General features: G+C 41.7%; 1 protein-coding gene across 1 annotated transcript in view; it reads left to right on the forward strand.

The window, feature by feature from the left end:
* Positions 1 to 14,551, forward strand: part of Ptpro (protein tyrosine phosphatase receptor type O) — a 215,996-nt gene that overhangs the window by 130,008 nt on the left and 71,437 nt on the right. The window contains exons 6-9 of the mRNA XM_059257172.1: positions 1,001 to 1,162; positions 5,619 to 5,815; positions 12,941 to 13,061; positions 13,829 to 14,022. Of these exons, the coding sequence (XP_059113155.1) occupies positions 1,001 to 1,162; positions 5,619 to 5,815; positions 12,941 to 13,061; positions 13,829 to 14,022 (674 nt within the window). The remainder of the gene's footprint in view (positions 1 to 1,000; positions 1,163 to 5,618; positions 5,816 to 12,940; positions 13,062 to 13,828; positions 14,023 to 14,551) is intronic.

The raw sequence follows: 14,551 nt of genomic DNA on the forward strand, positions 1-14,551 counted from the left end.
TAGAAGGCAAAAGTTGTCAGGTCATCAAAGTTTGGAGTTAGAATGGCAGCCTTCATTTTACGAGGGGACATTAGAATCATGTCACTTTATTGTGGAAGCTGACTTTTATTTAATGCAATGAGACGAAGTATCTCTTCATTCTCTATTCTAGACCATAGTAATGAGCGACACTCTACTATTGCATAAAATTGGAATTGTTGGTCACTTTAGGTATTTAAGTCAAAAGTCCTTGTTGGACTGAGTTACCTATTTGTTTCCAAAGTTCCCGTAATCTTTGTTTTTTCTGTTTCTCTATTTACTCTATGGAACAGAGTATTCTGTAACTCAAAATACTTTTTTGCTGCCTATTTTCAAGAAAGTTCAATTAAATCATGTATTTATCTGACTATATTGTGATTTTTTTTGGAGACTGTTGTTGTCAAATAATAGAAACAGTTCAAATGAAATACTAAGCAGCAGGAGGCAGACATAGAGGCAGCTTAGAATAAATATTACCTTTTACAGTGCCGGAGCAAATAGATGAAGGGAGAGAAACTAACATGTCTTTTAAACTAGAAGTAAGCCAGTGTTTTAAAAAAATCATTCGATGCTACAAGACACTTGTAAGGTATTTAGTGAATACTAGTTACTTCTTGTCTTTTACAGAAATCATACAGGGAGGGCAGTGAATGCTGTCTTGCCCTCAAAGTCCATTTCTCTTGTGTACATGATTCTGTTAGGTGGGTATGTGTCGAATACCACGCATCCGAGTGATGAGTGATGGATTTGGGAACTATATTTTAGGTCTTATATTTTAAAGTATTATGAATACAATTTGAATTTGAGTTGACTTTTCTCATATACAGTGCCTTAATTTTGTAGGTATAGTTGAATTTGGAAAAAAGAAAGAAATGCAATAATAAATTTTACAAACTCAATCAGTTTGCCTACATCCTGGGCCCTCCCAGGTGTCAATTCACAGGTATTCTAATTTTTTCTCTTTTTTTGACTTTTGATCCAGAGAACTTTACTGACTATTTGACAGTGGATGAAGAAGCCCATGAATTTGTTGCAGAACTGAGGGAACCTGGGAAATATAAACTCTCGGTGACAACCTTTAGTTCCTCAGGAGCCTGTGAGACTCGGAAAAGCCAGTCTGCAAAGTCACTCAGCTTTTATATCAGTAAGTAGTCAAGGGATGATCCTGCACGTACAGGAGAGCTAGAACAATGAAACTGCTGAGATTAATGATGCTTGAGTGTCAATTATTCTCCAGCCTCAGGGGTCTTGGGGATTCCTCAAGGTCAGGAGAGGTCATTGTGCATGAAAGGAAGTACATGTATGTTTAATGGTAGCAAATCTGCCCCAAGAGTTAACTATAGGATTTTTTTTTTTTGGCCACTGTTGTGATAATTGAACATTTATTGAACTAACCTTCCACACCAGCTATAACCATGTCTCCAAGGATGTGCACATACAGTTTGGGAAATATGACTTTTGTTTGAGGCTGTAATGAAATTTAGTATTATAGGATTATGTGGGGAAAATCTTATTAGAGTACTGAACTTGTGGAGAGCTCAGAAAATTCCAGCTGATTCGAACCTTCATGGTCTCCACACAGCTGGCAGGAGGAGACAGAGTCCTCAAGGCCCACTACTGAGTTGAGGGGAGGCTTCTCACTGTTCTGTGAGCTTTGACAGCAGAGTGGAAACTGCATGAACCATGTAAGCGTCCGCTTCCTCTTCAGACAAACTATGGTTACTGGAAGTCCACAGGTTAAAAACCAAGTCACTAGCTTATCAGATGTTAAATGTACCTTTACATGAGCAAAATCAAAGTTAGAAAGCATAGATTAAAGGTAGCTGTCCCCAAACAAGTCTGTATAACATCCGCCCTCTTCCCTAAGGGCCAAATACTACCTTACTTCAAATAAACTACAAAAGGTAGGTAGGCAGAGGCAGGAGATCAGCTCACTTAGCATCTTAAACACATTAAAAACCTTCCCACATAACATTTACACTTAAGGAATGAAGCATGCCCCCACTGAGAGGCCTCTAGAGCCTTCAAAGGGACCAAAGGACATTGGGAATTACCGGGTGTGCATATCAGATATAGGAAATGCTTCTGTATGAGACCACCTGAGACAGAACACCAAGGTGAGTCTTCCGCCTTCCCATGAGTCTAAAACATCTTGCTAACCAAGAGGTCACCTTGCCCAAGTGCACAGCACGGGCTGATGGCTGCCATGGAAACTCCATGAATGGCGGCAGCCATGGCGGCCTTCCTTTTCTTGTAGCTTCAAGTAGGTTTCACAGCACAGACCAAAAACCTAGAACTTAGTATGAGAGAGTTATCTAGATTTTCTGTCATATATTCTTATTCTTAAAGAGATTATAAAACCCCTTGTTCTGTGTGTTTGGTGGGGGTGGGGCATACATACATACCACAATTCCCTTGTGGAATCAAAGGAGGACTCATGGGAATCAGTTCTCTCCTTCCACCATGTAGCACCAAGGACCAAACTCAGGCCATTAGACTTCCCAAAAAGTGCCTTTCCTTCTGAACCATCTCTCTGGCCTTCAGCTCTCCTCTTAACAAGACCCAAAGTGCCATTGTTAATATGCCAGAGTTGTTCATACACGTGATTATTTCAGAGATTTATTTTAATATTTGAATGAAAAATTTTCCTTTGCCAATGAAAAGATGGTATTTTAAGTGCTTAAAATAGTCTATTTAATTGCGTAGATGCCTAATACAGTGTATATGCTCCTTTGGTTTAAAAAAATATACCAGACTGTAGATACAAATACTCATACTTACTGGATAGATGAATACACTCCAGCTAAGTAGTGTTTTCAGTCCATTCTGATGAGAGTAATAACATCAAGATTTATATACATGTCACTGCATTATGATGTATATTTGTGTAGAATTGAAGTCTTTCCCAAAGATAAGAATGTCAGTACATCCTTACATCAGTCTCCCCATGGTCTTATCAAGAGAACATTTGTTTTCAGTGCTGGGGACTGAACTCAAAGCCTTGTGTGATGGGCAAACACTCTACCACTGTGCTTCATCCTCGGTTCCTTCCTATATTTTAATTTTAAGACAGAGTCTCACTAAGCCACTCAGGCTGGCTTTGGACTCTTGATGGAGCCCAGATGGGCCTTCATCTTGGCATTTGTCTGCCTGGCCCTGGGTAGCTAGGGTTCAGAAGCTTTCTCCACTATGCCTGGCTTGGAGGAACATGTCTGTCATTCCCATTTTTTACATAAAAAATTCTGAGTCATAGAAAGCAAATCTGTGACTTTCACATGTGTCAAGACCGAGATTGGAATTGGAGGTAATCTGATGATGGCATTTTCCTGGCACTCACAGTGTCACTTACCTCAGGTCAGCTGTGCTGCCAGACCCAAACCTTCACTGTCCCCATGACACTGGGCAGAACATCTGAGTCTCTGGGATTCCATTTCCTTATTAAGTTAAGGTGATGGATCTTTTATTTTTTACTCATATTTATCGATGCATATATTTCGCTTTTGAGAAGAGTCTCATGTAGCTAACTCAGGCTACCATCAAACCCACTATGGAGCTGAAGAGGATCTTGAATTGCTGATCTTCTTGTCTTCACCTTCCAAGTACTGGGATTACAGATGTGCACCACCACACACAGTTTATGGGATGCTGGATATCTGTACTGGCTGGTTTTGTGTGTCAACTTGACACAAGCTGGAGTCATCAGAGAGGAGGAACCTCAGTTGAGGAAATGTCCCCATGAGATCCAGCTGTAAGGCATTTTCTCAATTAGTGATCAATCGTGGGAGGGCCCAGTCAATGGAGGGTTGTACTATCCTCGGGCTGGTGTCCTGGGTTATACAGGAAAGCAGGCTGATTAAGCCACATGAAACAAACCAGTAAGCAGCTCCCCTCCATGCCCTTTGCGTCAGTTTCTGCCTCCAGGATCCTGCCCTGTGTGAGCTCCTGTTCTGATTTCCTCCAAAGATGAACTATGATCAGGAAATGTAAGCCAAATAAACCCTTTCCTCCCCAACTTGCTTTTTAATCATGGTGTTTTGTTGTAGCAATAGAAATCCTAATTCAGTATCAAACCCAGGGCTTTGTGAAATCTAGGCAAGCAGTCAACCAACTGAATAACACCCCTAGTCCACCAAGGTTCTCTTCTGATGCTCCACATGGTCCATTCACACTGTAACCAACACTGTAACCGAGCTTCAGAGTCATAGACTCACTTGTAGGAAACTGCACCATTGATAATCAGAAAATAAGAACCTTGGACCAAATTACAAACCAACACTTTTCACAGGTCCGTGGTGCCCCATCCTTGAGCCATATGCATGATTAAGAACATGGAGTCTTAAAATTCGTTGTGTGAGAATGTCATGCATGTATATAAAATGTTTTGATCAAATCCAACTTCAGCTACCTAAAAGCATCAGACTTTACATTTGTAAATCATGAATTTTCTTATCCTGTCTGCGGTAGTTTCTTAATCAAAACTTGAGATTTAAGACCAGTACTTTTCTCATTGATTTGTGATAAGAATTAACAAATTAAAATATGTAAGTGTTTGAAATGGAGCCTGACTGTAAAGGGTTTATCTCTTTGTCTTCGCATCACTTTTACAGTATTATTTCACTCACACCGTTTACACAGAATCTACATGCATACTCTCTAGTGGAGCCACCTGCTCCCTACAAGTCATTTTGCAAACAGATGAGAAAGAAGGAAGGAAGGAAGGAAGGAAGGAAGGAAGGAAGGAAGGAAGGAAGGAAGGAAAGAAGGAAGGAAGGAAGGAAGGAAGGAAGGAAGGAAGGAAGGAAGGAAGGAAGGAAGGAAAGATGGACATGATTATTCCCGGGTGTGGTGGAGGAGAATGTTTATCATAGATATGAGAAAGAGCATTGTCAGAGGCAACTGAAAGGGCCCAGATGGGTGCTTCCACCAAGAGCTCCATAATACAACCCCTCTCCCCATGCCTCAAATATCACCCAGGACTTAGGTCCTTCTAGAACCCAGCCAGCCTGTTCCTGTTTTATTAATGCAGCCACAGCCTGTCTCTTGGTTTCTGTTGCTGCAACATTTCATTTGTTTCCATAAGATTATAGTAGTGGCTGATTTGGAGCGCAAAGCAATTATTTCTAGAAAGATCCTTCTAGCCGAGTAATTATAAACACTGATGAAATGCCACAGTGTCACACCCTCTGTCTGATAAAGATTTCACTGGAATATTCTCAGATGTTCCTGACAACTGAAAGTGAGCTTGTTTTTATGAGTGTTGCTGCTGACACTACGATTGCTTGGGCCAGGGGGGAGGAGGTAGAATTGAGAGTTACAGCTGCCAGAAGGTGCACAGAGCAATCAAGCTGGTGTTAGTCTTCCTCTGAGTCTCTTTGTAAGGACACACACACACACATACACACACACACATATACACACACACACACACACACACAGACACACACACACACACATATACACACACATATACACACACACACATACACACACACTACCACCACCACCACCAACAACAACACATAATGACCATTAAATCTAGAATCTTCTATTTCAACCAGCTCAGTATACAACTCCCTGTTATTGTGATTTGCAATGTCCAGGCCCCACAGGAGAGTGGATTGAAGAGCTGACTGAGAAGCCACAGCATGTGAGTGTCCATGTCTTAAGCTCAACTACAGCCTTGATGTCATGGACATCTTCCCAGGAGAACTACAACAGCACCATTGTGTCTGTGGTGTCACTGACCTGCCAGAAACAGAAGGAGAGCCAGCGGCTGGAGAAGCAGTATTGTACCCAGGTAAGAAGCACGAGGACAAACACACCACCAAGTCCCTGAAGGCCGCTTGAAACTCAACCTGGGGTGATGCAAGATGGAAACTTCCCCCAAGCCTTGCCGAGTTCTCCTCGGGCATGTGGGGAGTGACATCAGCAAGAGCCACCCCAGGAGTCAGGAAATGAGTGGGCATGGCTGGTTAGTTCACTTCTCTTCTTCCCCTTTGTCAGAGAACACATTCCCATCCCTTCCATTTCCTACTCAAGAGACTTTGCTGAGTGCCTACTATGGGTCGAGAACTTGGAGAGATGTTGGAGTCTGGGGTCAGTTTGAAGGATCCCAGTCTTGCAGAGCAGCGCTGTCACGACCTAGTGAGAATAACCAAACATGAGTGCAGAATGACTGCGCCTCGTTTCAGAAGCCCAGACTAGCAGTTGATGATGCTTCCGAGTTCACAAAAGGAGGGCCTGGCGGTGTCCTAATATGGATCGTGAGGCTGGAGTATCAAAAGTGGTCCAAGAAACACTTGCCTAGGGAGGAGACAGCCGAGCAGAAGCCTCTTAGAGGGGTTTGGTGTTCGTTGCGTTTTCCCACTTCTGTTGTAACTTTGAAAGTAACGTGGACTCAATAAAACACGTTTAAAAGCTAAAGTTTATAAACTATAACAGTCTTCTCTTCACCAATCCCAACTAAGAGTTTTGAAGGATAAACGGGACCCAAACAGCCACAGGGAGGAGTAAGGCAGGCAGAAAGGATATGCAAATTAGTGGCCTCGTGATTGGCCAGACACAGACACCTACAGCCAATCATTATTGCAGGGCCCTGTCCTAGTTCCCTAAAATCTAGCTTTCCTTTTCTTCCCTAGAGGTGGTGGGGGTGACTTCTATTCCTGTGGTGACCATCTGAGACATATCCATTCCTCTTGGGAAAGTTAGGCATCTGTGAAATTCAAAGAGTGAGAAATTTTAAGTTGATAAGATTGATTTGGGATCCATGGACTTTGTAGAACTAAAAGCTTCAGAATGCTGAGATAAGCCATTCCTAGAGGCTGAACCCACCCCTTGACTCCATCAAATTAAGGAGAAAATATGCTAAACCGATTAGCTAGCAATCCCGGCTCCTTTTTCAGCTCATTAGTTTCCTTCCCTGAATGTACCCAACATAACTGACTTTACTGGGTGGGAAAACATATCCCCTTCACAGTGACCTGGAACTCAACTGTCCAAGGTACATTTCCTTCTTGTCCCTTCTAATGTAACAGATTATGAACAGATTATGAATCTTTCTCCTGGGAGCCCAAAGCAAAGGTTCTTATAGATACTGTAAGTTATAAATAATCCAGAAAAGACCTGTCCAACTGGATCCTCACACCATTCTCTCGAAACATAACATTAAGCCCTTAAGGATTATGAATGGGCAAGGAGGCTGATGTTTAAGAGTGTGAGAAACGGCCTAGCATTCCAGGTGTCCTCTCAATTAACACAAGACTTTCTGAGGATTGTCATAGTGTTATAACCTCAGTATCCATGACCCATGGCCCCAACACACACACACACACACACACACACACACACACACACACCATATATGCACTTACATGTAATTTTCAGATGGGAAAACTGAATTCAAAACATCTCAAGAGGACTGCAGGTCACTGTCTGTGAAGGAGATACGTTTTCCCACCAGTGCAAAGTCAGTTATGTTGGGTATGTTCAGGGAAGGAAACTTAAAAGCACTGCCTGTGCGATGATGAGGGCCCGAGTTCAAAACCTGGCATCCACATAACAAGCCAGGCATCAAGAAATTACCAGTAATGCCCACTCTGAGAGCTCCCATGACATCTTCTAGCTGCCGTGGGCACAGGCATGCATGGTGCCAAAAAAAATTTGTGCCTACTACACTCACACAGACATGGATACATGCATAAATAAATCATAAATGAGTAAATTAGTGAATACTTCCTTTTCAGTCTCAAGAGAAGCTGGGTAGATGGCGCAGTTGACAAAGCACATGCTGTACAAACATGAAGTCCTCTGTGCCATGTAAATCCAGACACAGAACACTGATTTGCCTGTAGCTCTAAAATAAAAGTGGTCCCAAGGCAAACACAGGATAAAATTACTTATCCAAAATGCTTGGGCTCAGAAGTATTTCAGACACGGAGCTGTGGTGAGGGTTGGAATATTTGTGGGTATATAATGAGCTATGTTGGGGTTCAACTGTAGTATAAATGAAACACTCATTTGTGTTTCATATGCAGCCTCACACATAATCTGAAGGCAGCTTTAATAAGTTTGCTCATGACATAAACATTTATAATGTGAAGTTCGCTATGCTGGCTCAAAATGTTTCAGATCTTAGATCATTTCGGATTTTGCGTTTTCAGATTGGGGTTGCTGAAGCTGTGTCTAATCATCATCATTACAGTCTGTGAAGGATTGCTTCTCCTGTTGCCAGGACATTCCCTGAGATACTCTGCTACTGTCTGTCCTTTGCCTATCAGTGTCCACTGATGTCTGTGTGACTCTGTATGTAAAGTGCTGCCTGTGTGGAGTGCTGGAGACAAACAAATTAGACCTGAGTCCTTATTTCAGGAAGGGTAGAGCCTGGTCTCCCTCCTCAATAGAGTGCTTACGATGATTTCCGTTTGTCCTGATCAGAAGCACATATTCTTCATATGAGCTTGCGTGGAAATGAATCCTCCTTACAATCATTCTGGAGCTATTCATTCATAGAGATGCTGAACATGAAATCACTGTTTAATCTGTGTTCTATAAGAAATCTTCTTAATTACCCAAAGCAAATGTGTCCTGAGCATCTTCTCAAAAGACTTAGCACACTATCTCTTGATGTCAGAATAGGGATATCAGTGCCACAGGAGATATGCATGCATATTCATTCTTATATTGGATCTGCCTTGGTCCATGAATGCTGTTTAACTGCTTGCTCGAGTGCATAATAATGAAACAAAAGCAGATGGATGGAAATATCAGCCTTTCAACCGTATGAAGGAAGAAAGGATGGGCCTGAGAGGCAGGATATGTAAGGGACCTCCTGGAAGCCACAGAGCTGCCGGAGGCACAGCAGGACCCACTCCCCAGGATGCTCTGTCTTCACAGGTGGTCCTGTGGACAGTTTGTGCTGCCTTGTGGGATAGGAATGGGGTAGAGAGAGCCAATTTGAGAGTCTCGAGCACCAAGTACAACATCACCTAAATGTGGGTTTCAGACTCGATCTTCACAGTTGTCAGCTCTGAGAACCCAAGTGGTCTTCCCCATGCAGCTCTCTCTAACTCTCTGTCTCTGCCCCGCGCCCCCTCTTTAATTTTATGGGTGTTTTGCCTGCAAGTGTCTCTGTGCATTATATGCATTCTTGGTGCCTACAAAGGCCAGAAGAAGTTATCAGATCCCCTGGGGCTGGAGTTACAGGTGGTTGTGAACTGCTTTGTGGGTGCTGGGAATTGAACCAAGGTCCTCTGAGAGGGACAGAAGTATACCCTTAACTATTGTAACCCCTTCATGTACTTCTTGATGCCATCGTCTGTGATATTGGGAGAAATCAATCCTACCTCAGAGGGCTTTAATAAGCATTTAATAACAATGCTGATGTCTAAGATAGTGTCTGAAAGATCCTAAAAAAGAGGAAAAGAAGGGTCAATTTTTGTTGCTATCTAGGCTTAGCTGGGTGTCTTTCAGTTGGGGAGAGTGACGGAGTGGCTCTCTGGATTCGGAACAGAAAAGCCCACAGACTGGAACGAATGTGCACTAAAAAGCTAACAAGGAAAGCGTCACAAGTGTGAAGTAGGATCACCTCAGACTTGGGGAGACCTTCATGCTCATCTCATCCTTCCGACCACTTAACAGACTCTTGTGTTTCTTCCAACTGTTCTCCTTACTGTTTTTCCTCTTGTGCGTTCAGCTCAGTAGGGACAGGCAGAGCCAGTGCCCGGGGGGGAGACATATTGAATGTAGTGGAGTCATTGAGATTAAAGAGCAAGCCAGCAAGGGAAAAAAAAGAATTATAGAATGGATATGAATGAAGTGGAAAGATTTGTTAACTATTATATGTGTTATTGTATTAATTACACATCACATATCATATTATATTTATTAATACATTAATTTTATATTATATTCATCAATTCAATATTGATTGGTTTGTTGGCTAGTGATTAATTAATTAGAAAAATGGCACAGGAGTATTGTAGACAGATTTTTCTTTGGCCTGCCAGCTCAAAAAAAGCAACACACAGATTTATTATTAATTATGAAAGCTCAGCCTTAGTTAGCTTAGGCTTGTTTCTAACTAGCTCTTACAACTTAAATTAACCCATTTCTAGTAATCTATGTGCTGTCACGTGGCTCATGGCTTTTACCTCCTCTCCTGCATGTTTTACTTCATCTGCATCCAGTTGGCAAACCTGCCTTTCTTCTTCCCTGAGACCTCTCTGTCCCCGGAAGTCCTGCCTAATCTCTTCCTACCCAGCTATTGGCCATTCAACTCCAATCACAGTGACACATCTTCACACAGTGTGAAGGAACATTCCACAACAAAGAATTAAGGTGTAAATATAGGTTTACACCTCAACAGATATTTAAGGATCCAAGGAGTGGGTAGATTGATGTCTCTAATATTTTTTATAAAGACAGGTAGTTTGCAGTGACATTGTCCTCCTGTCGCTTTTGTAAAGCAATATGATTTTTTTTCACGTCTCTACTCCATTTAAAAGGTATCATGTCCCTAGGGTGGGTTTATGACTGCTGTGTATTTAAGTGGCTGTGACTCGAGTGCTCATGAACAGTTAGAAACAAGTGCTGCCTCAGATATTGTCAAATCAGAAGAGTGACAACATCATCCTGGAACAAACTGCACAGTTTGTGTCTTACATTGGTCTAAATATTCTAAATAGCAACATGAGTGATTAAAGAGCCAACTGAGCATTTACAAGTGTGTCAGATGTCTAAAATGCTCTGTCAGAGCAAAAATAGAACTCTCCAGCAATGTTGCTAACATCCCCCACACATGTGGTTCAACAGCACGTTGTTATGCATATGTAAGAGAGTAATCTAGAACGCTGAGACTTGTGGGAAAGGAGGAGGAAGATGCCAATCTGTTGCATTTGCTCTCATGTTAGATGAGCAACTGATCCACTGAGTAAACATTAGTTCTGTCACATAGAATGTAATTTTAATAAAACAGTATTGTTCTGTCATGCACAATATGCACTATCTCTCTTTATTTTTACTTTATTTTTGGAGACCAGAGTTTCACATAGCCCATGCTGGTCTCTAACATACTATGTAGTTTAAGATGGCCTCGAACTCCTAATGTTCCTTGACTCTACCTCCCAAAGTATTAGGATTCTGCAATGTGCCACCATGCCCAGCCTATAATTTTGTTCACAAGTTTGTCTCTTTAGATGAGAGTCATGCTGGGTAACTTTGACTATAAGTCTTCTGGTGAATAAATCTAGATATGAGTAAAATACTACCATAAAAGGGTGTAAATAGGCAAAGAAGGGGAAGGGACTAATTAACTAGTCCAGCATAATCCTCTCTAATTGCCACACCCATTGGGGGATAGAGTAGGCTGTACTCTAATCAAATCATGATACACATTCCAGCTTCTGAAACACAACATTGAAATTCAAGTCACGAGTACTGTTTATCCATAAAATTTTAATGAGACTTAAAAAAACACAGCTCAAATTTCCAATGAAATCATTATCCATCAATTTAGTTCATTTCTGTAAAGTTTTCTATTTTATGTACCACAGAAGCCAGAACAATTGATCCTAAGTGTTAATGTGTCTTATGGTCTGGTCTAAGCATCCCACGACTCTGAGATGTGTTATCACTTACATTAGAATAGTGAGGAAACAAAGATGACAGTTGGAAGTAAAGTATAAATAAAGCCTTGTGTTTGTACTAATAGAATTGGAATTTCATTTCAAACAATCTGAAGAGAATTAGTTTGTCTCTCAAGTTAAACTGTCTTGAATATTAGAAGTACTAACATCAAAGCTGGGACTGGAGAGATGACTCCGAGGGTAAGGTACCTGACACAAAAAATGCAAGGATAGAGGCAGATCCTCAGACCCTTCACAAAAAGCCAGACAGGGTAACAGAGCCCTGTAATCCCGGAAGCTCTGGGAGGCAGAGACTGGCCAGCCAGTTTAGGCAATGGTGAGTACCAGGTTCTGTGAGAGACCTTGTCTCAAAAATAATGTGCAGTGATGGAGAAAGACACCTGAAAATAGCCTCTGGCCTCCACACATACAAACATGGGTGCACAGGCACACACATACACTTCATACAAGTGTGCGTACACACACACACACACACACACACACACAATGTACACACATTCACATTAAACCCACTCCTTAACCTTGAATTGAAGCATCAACCCTGTATATGCCCACATTCATTTTTAATAAATCCACTTTGTTCAGTGTAGGCTCCTACTATTTCTCTCTGAATCACACTGGTCACATAACCAAAACAAAATAACTGAGACACACTCTCTATGACATCATTTTATAAGGTTACAATAGACTTGCAGAGTGCTCATGGTTGTACCTTGACCTGCCCCGAGCACAGATTAGAGGTCCCAGCACTGGGCTTCTCCTCCCGGTGGTGAATCTGACCTTGGCTATTCTCTGGCTTTGCTTCTCTATCTATTAAATCAGAAATCGGAACAGATAATCTCTTAGGTCATTTCCATCTCTATAATTAGATATTATATGCTTCTAAGTGATGAGAGACTAAAGACAATTCTGCACTGATCTTGGCATGTCATCAGCTGACACTACAATTTAGGATGTCAGGCTGCCCTCATGATATTCCTGATTTGATTATGGTTCTGGGGGGATGCGGCTCTAGTGTGTGTGGTTACAATCGACAGTGATTCATAGAGGGCAGCCCATGGGACATATTAAATCCAGTCACGGAATTTGAGTGTCCTGGGTCTCCTTCCGAACTCACATAAACTATAAATCATCTCAATTTTGAAATCTAACCTTCCTCAGCATGAGGAAAAGATACTGAATTTCAAGTCAACTGTTACACTCTAGCAACTTCGTATGGCTTTTGTGTCACGCTCTGAAAGCCTAGCTCTACATAAATCTTATTGGGTGTTTGATTTAAGGTGAACTCAAGCAAACCTGTTATTGAGAATCTGGTTCCCGGTGCCCAGTACCAGGTTGTGATGTACCTAAGGAAAGGCCCTTTGATTGGGCCACCTTCTGATCCTGTGACATTTGCCATTGGTAAGTTGTTAGCCGCAAAAATAATGATCTATCTTTACCAGACTACTGGAGGGCAGTCTTCAGGCTGAATTCATTACATGTGGGAGGGTCATGAGGATGTACTCAAGATTCCTGAATTAGACTATAAACTTTTCTTTTTCTTTTTTTTAAGCTTTTCAATATTTATGGGAGATAACTTCCAGGGAATGCCTTCCCACACACGGAGCTGAAGCCCAAAGTCAGATGCTCTAGTTCTTTATGTGCATATAACCCATAGCTACCTTCCCCTACACTTTAGCCATGCTGGGTCAATCTTTTATAACATCTGGTACAGGATAAATACTACACAAAGTTTATAATGCTGTTTAGAAAGAAGTAACTTTTAGAAGACCTCATTTTTAGATGCAATTTTGTGGGAGATTGAGGATGTGGATCTAAGTGTGTGTGATTACACACACACTCAACAGTAAGACTTAGAGGGCAGTCCATAGGTCATATTAAATCCATCCACAAAGGCTACACCCATTGTTCATTGAATTCAATCAATGGATTCTAGTACCTGCTGATGTGAAGGGCTGACTACATCAAATAAGCAGAATTGTGTGTTTGGAAGACATCCTTGTGTTCACTACATAGGAGAAAGAGTCGGAGGTAAATATATTTACTTTGGTTTTTCAGGATGGTGTTAAGAAAATGACAGTCCTGATTGTTCAGTATTGAAGCCATGTGAAGACACTAATGTCCCCTTCTCATTTTCTCTCTTTACTCTCTACCCCTTCCTCTTTTAGTTCCCACTGGGATAAAGGATTTGATGCTCTACCCCTTGGGTCCCACGGCAGTGGTGCTGAGCTGGACCCGACCTTACTTGGGAGTCTTCAGAAAATATGTGGTTGAAATGTTTTATTTCAACCCGACCACCATGACCTCAGAGTGGACAACCTACTACGAAATAGCAGCGACTGTCTCCTTAACGGCATCCGTGGTAATCCTCCCTAGGCAGCTGGTGCACTCCCGTGTAAATGGTCATGCTTGTGTCACAAGTGTGTTAGAGAAAGTCATCTGTAAATTAGGTCATTTTGGAAGTAAGCATAGGTAACTAGCTGTTTTCAAGGCCCTGGGTTGTTGTTTATTTTTAATTGTTGTTGGTTTTTATTTAGTTTAATTTAATTTTGTTCTGTGTTATTGTTTCTGAGACAGCCTCACATATTCAAGGATGACCATGAACTTCCTTGAAAGTGCTGGGATGGTGTGAAGGCAAGCACACAGGCCACTCTTGCTTTTTGTTTGGTTGCTAGTCCAAGGCTTTACTTTTCTCTTGGGTTTAGATTCTGTCTTTGTCTTTGGAGAGAGAGAGAGGAAGAGAGAGAGGGAGACACACACACACACACACACACACACACACACACACACAGAGTGGGGGCGGGGAGAGGGAGAGAGAGAGAATTATGCAATTACCTTTCACGCCTGCTGGCATTTTTCTCTTAATGAATTTTTTCAAATCAGAGCAGAAC

This window comes from Peromyscus eremicus, chromosome 3 (genome assembly GCF_949786415.1).
Source record: "Peromyscus eremicus chromosome 3, PerEre_H2_v1, whole genome shotgun sequence".
NCBI classification, from domain to species: domain Eukaryota; kingdom Metazoa; phylum Chordata; class Mammalia; order Rodentia; family Cricetidae; genus Peromyscus; species Peromyscus eremicus.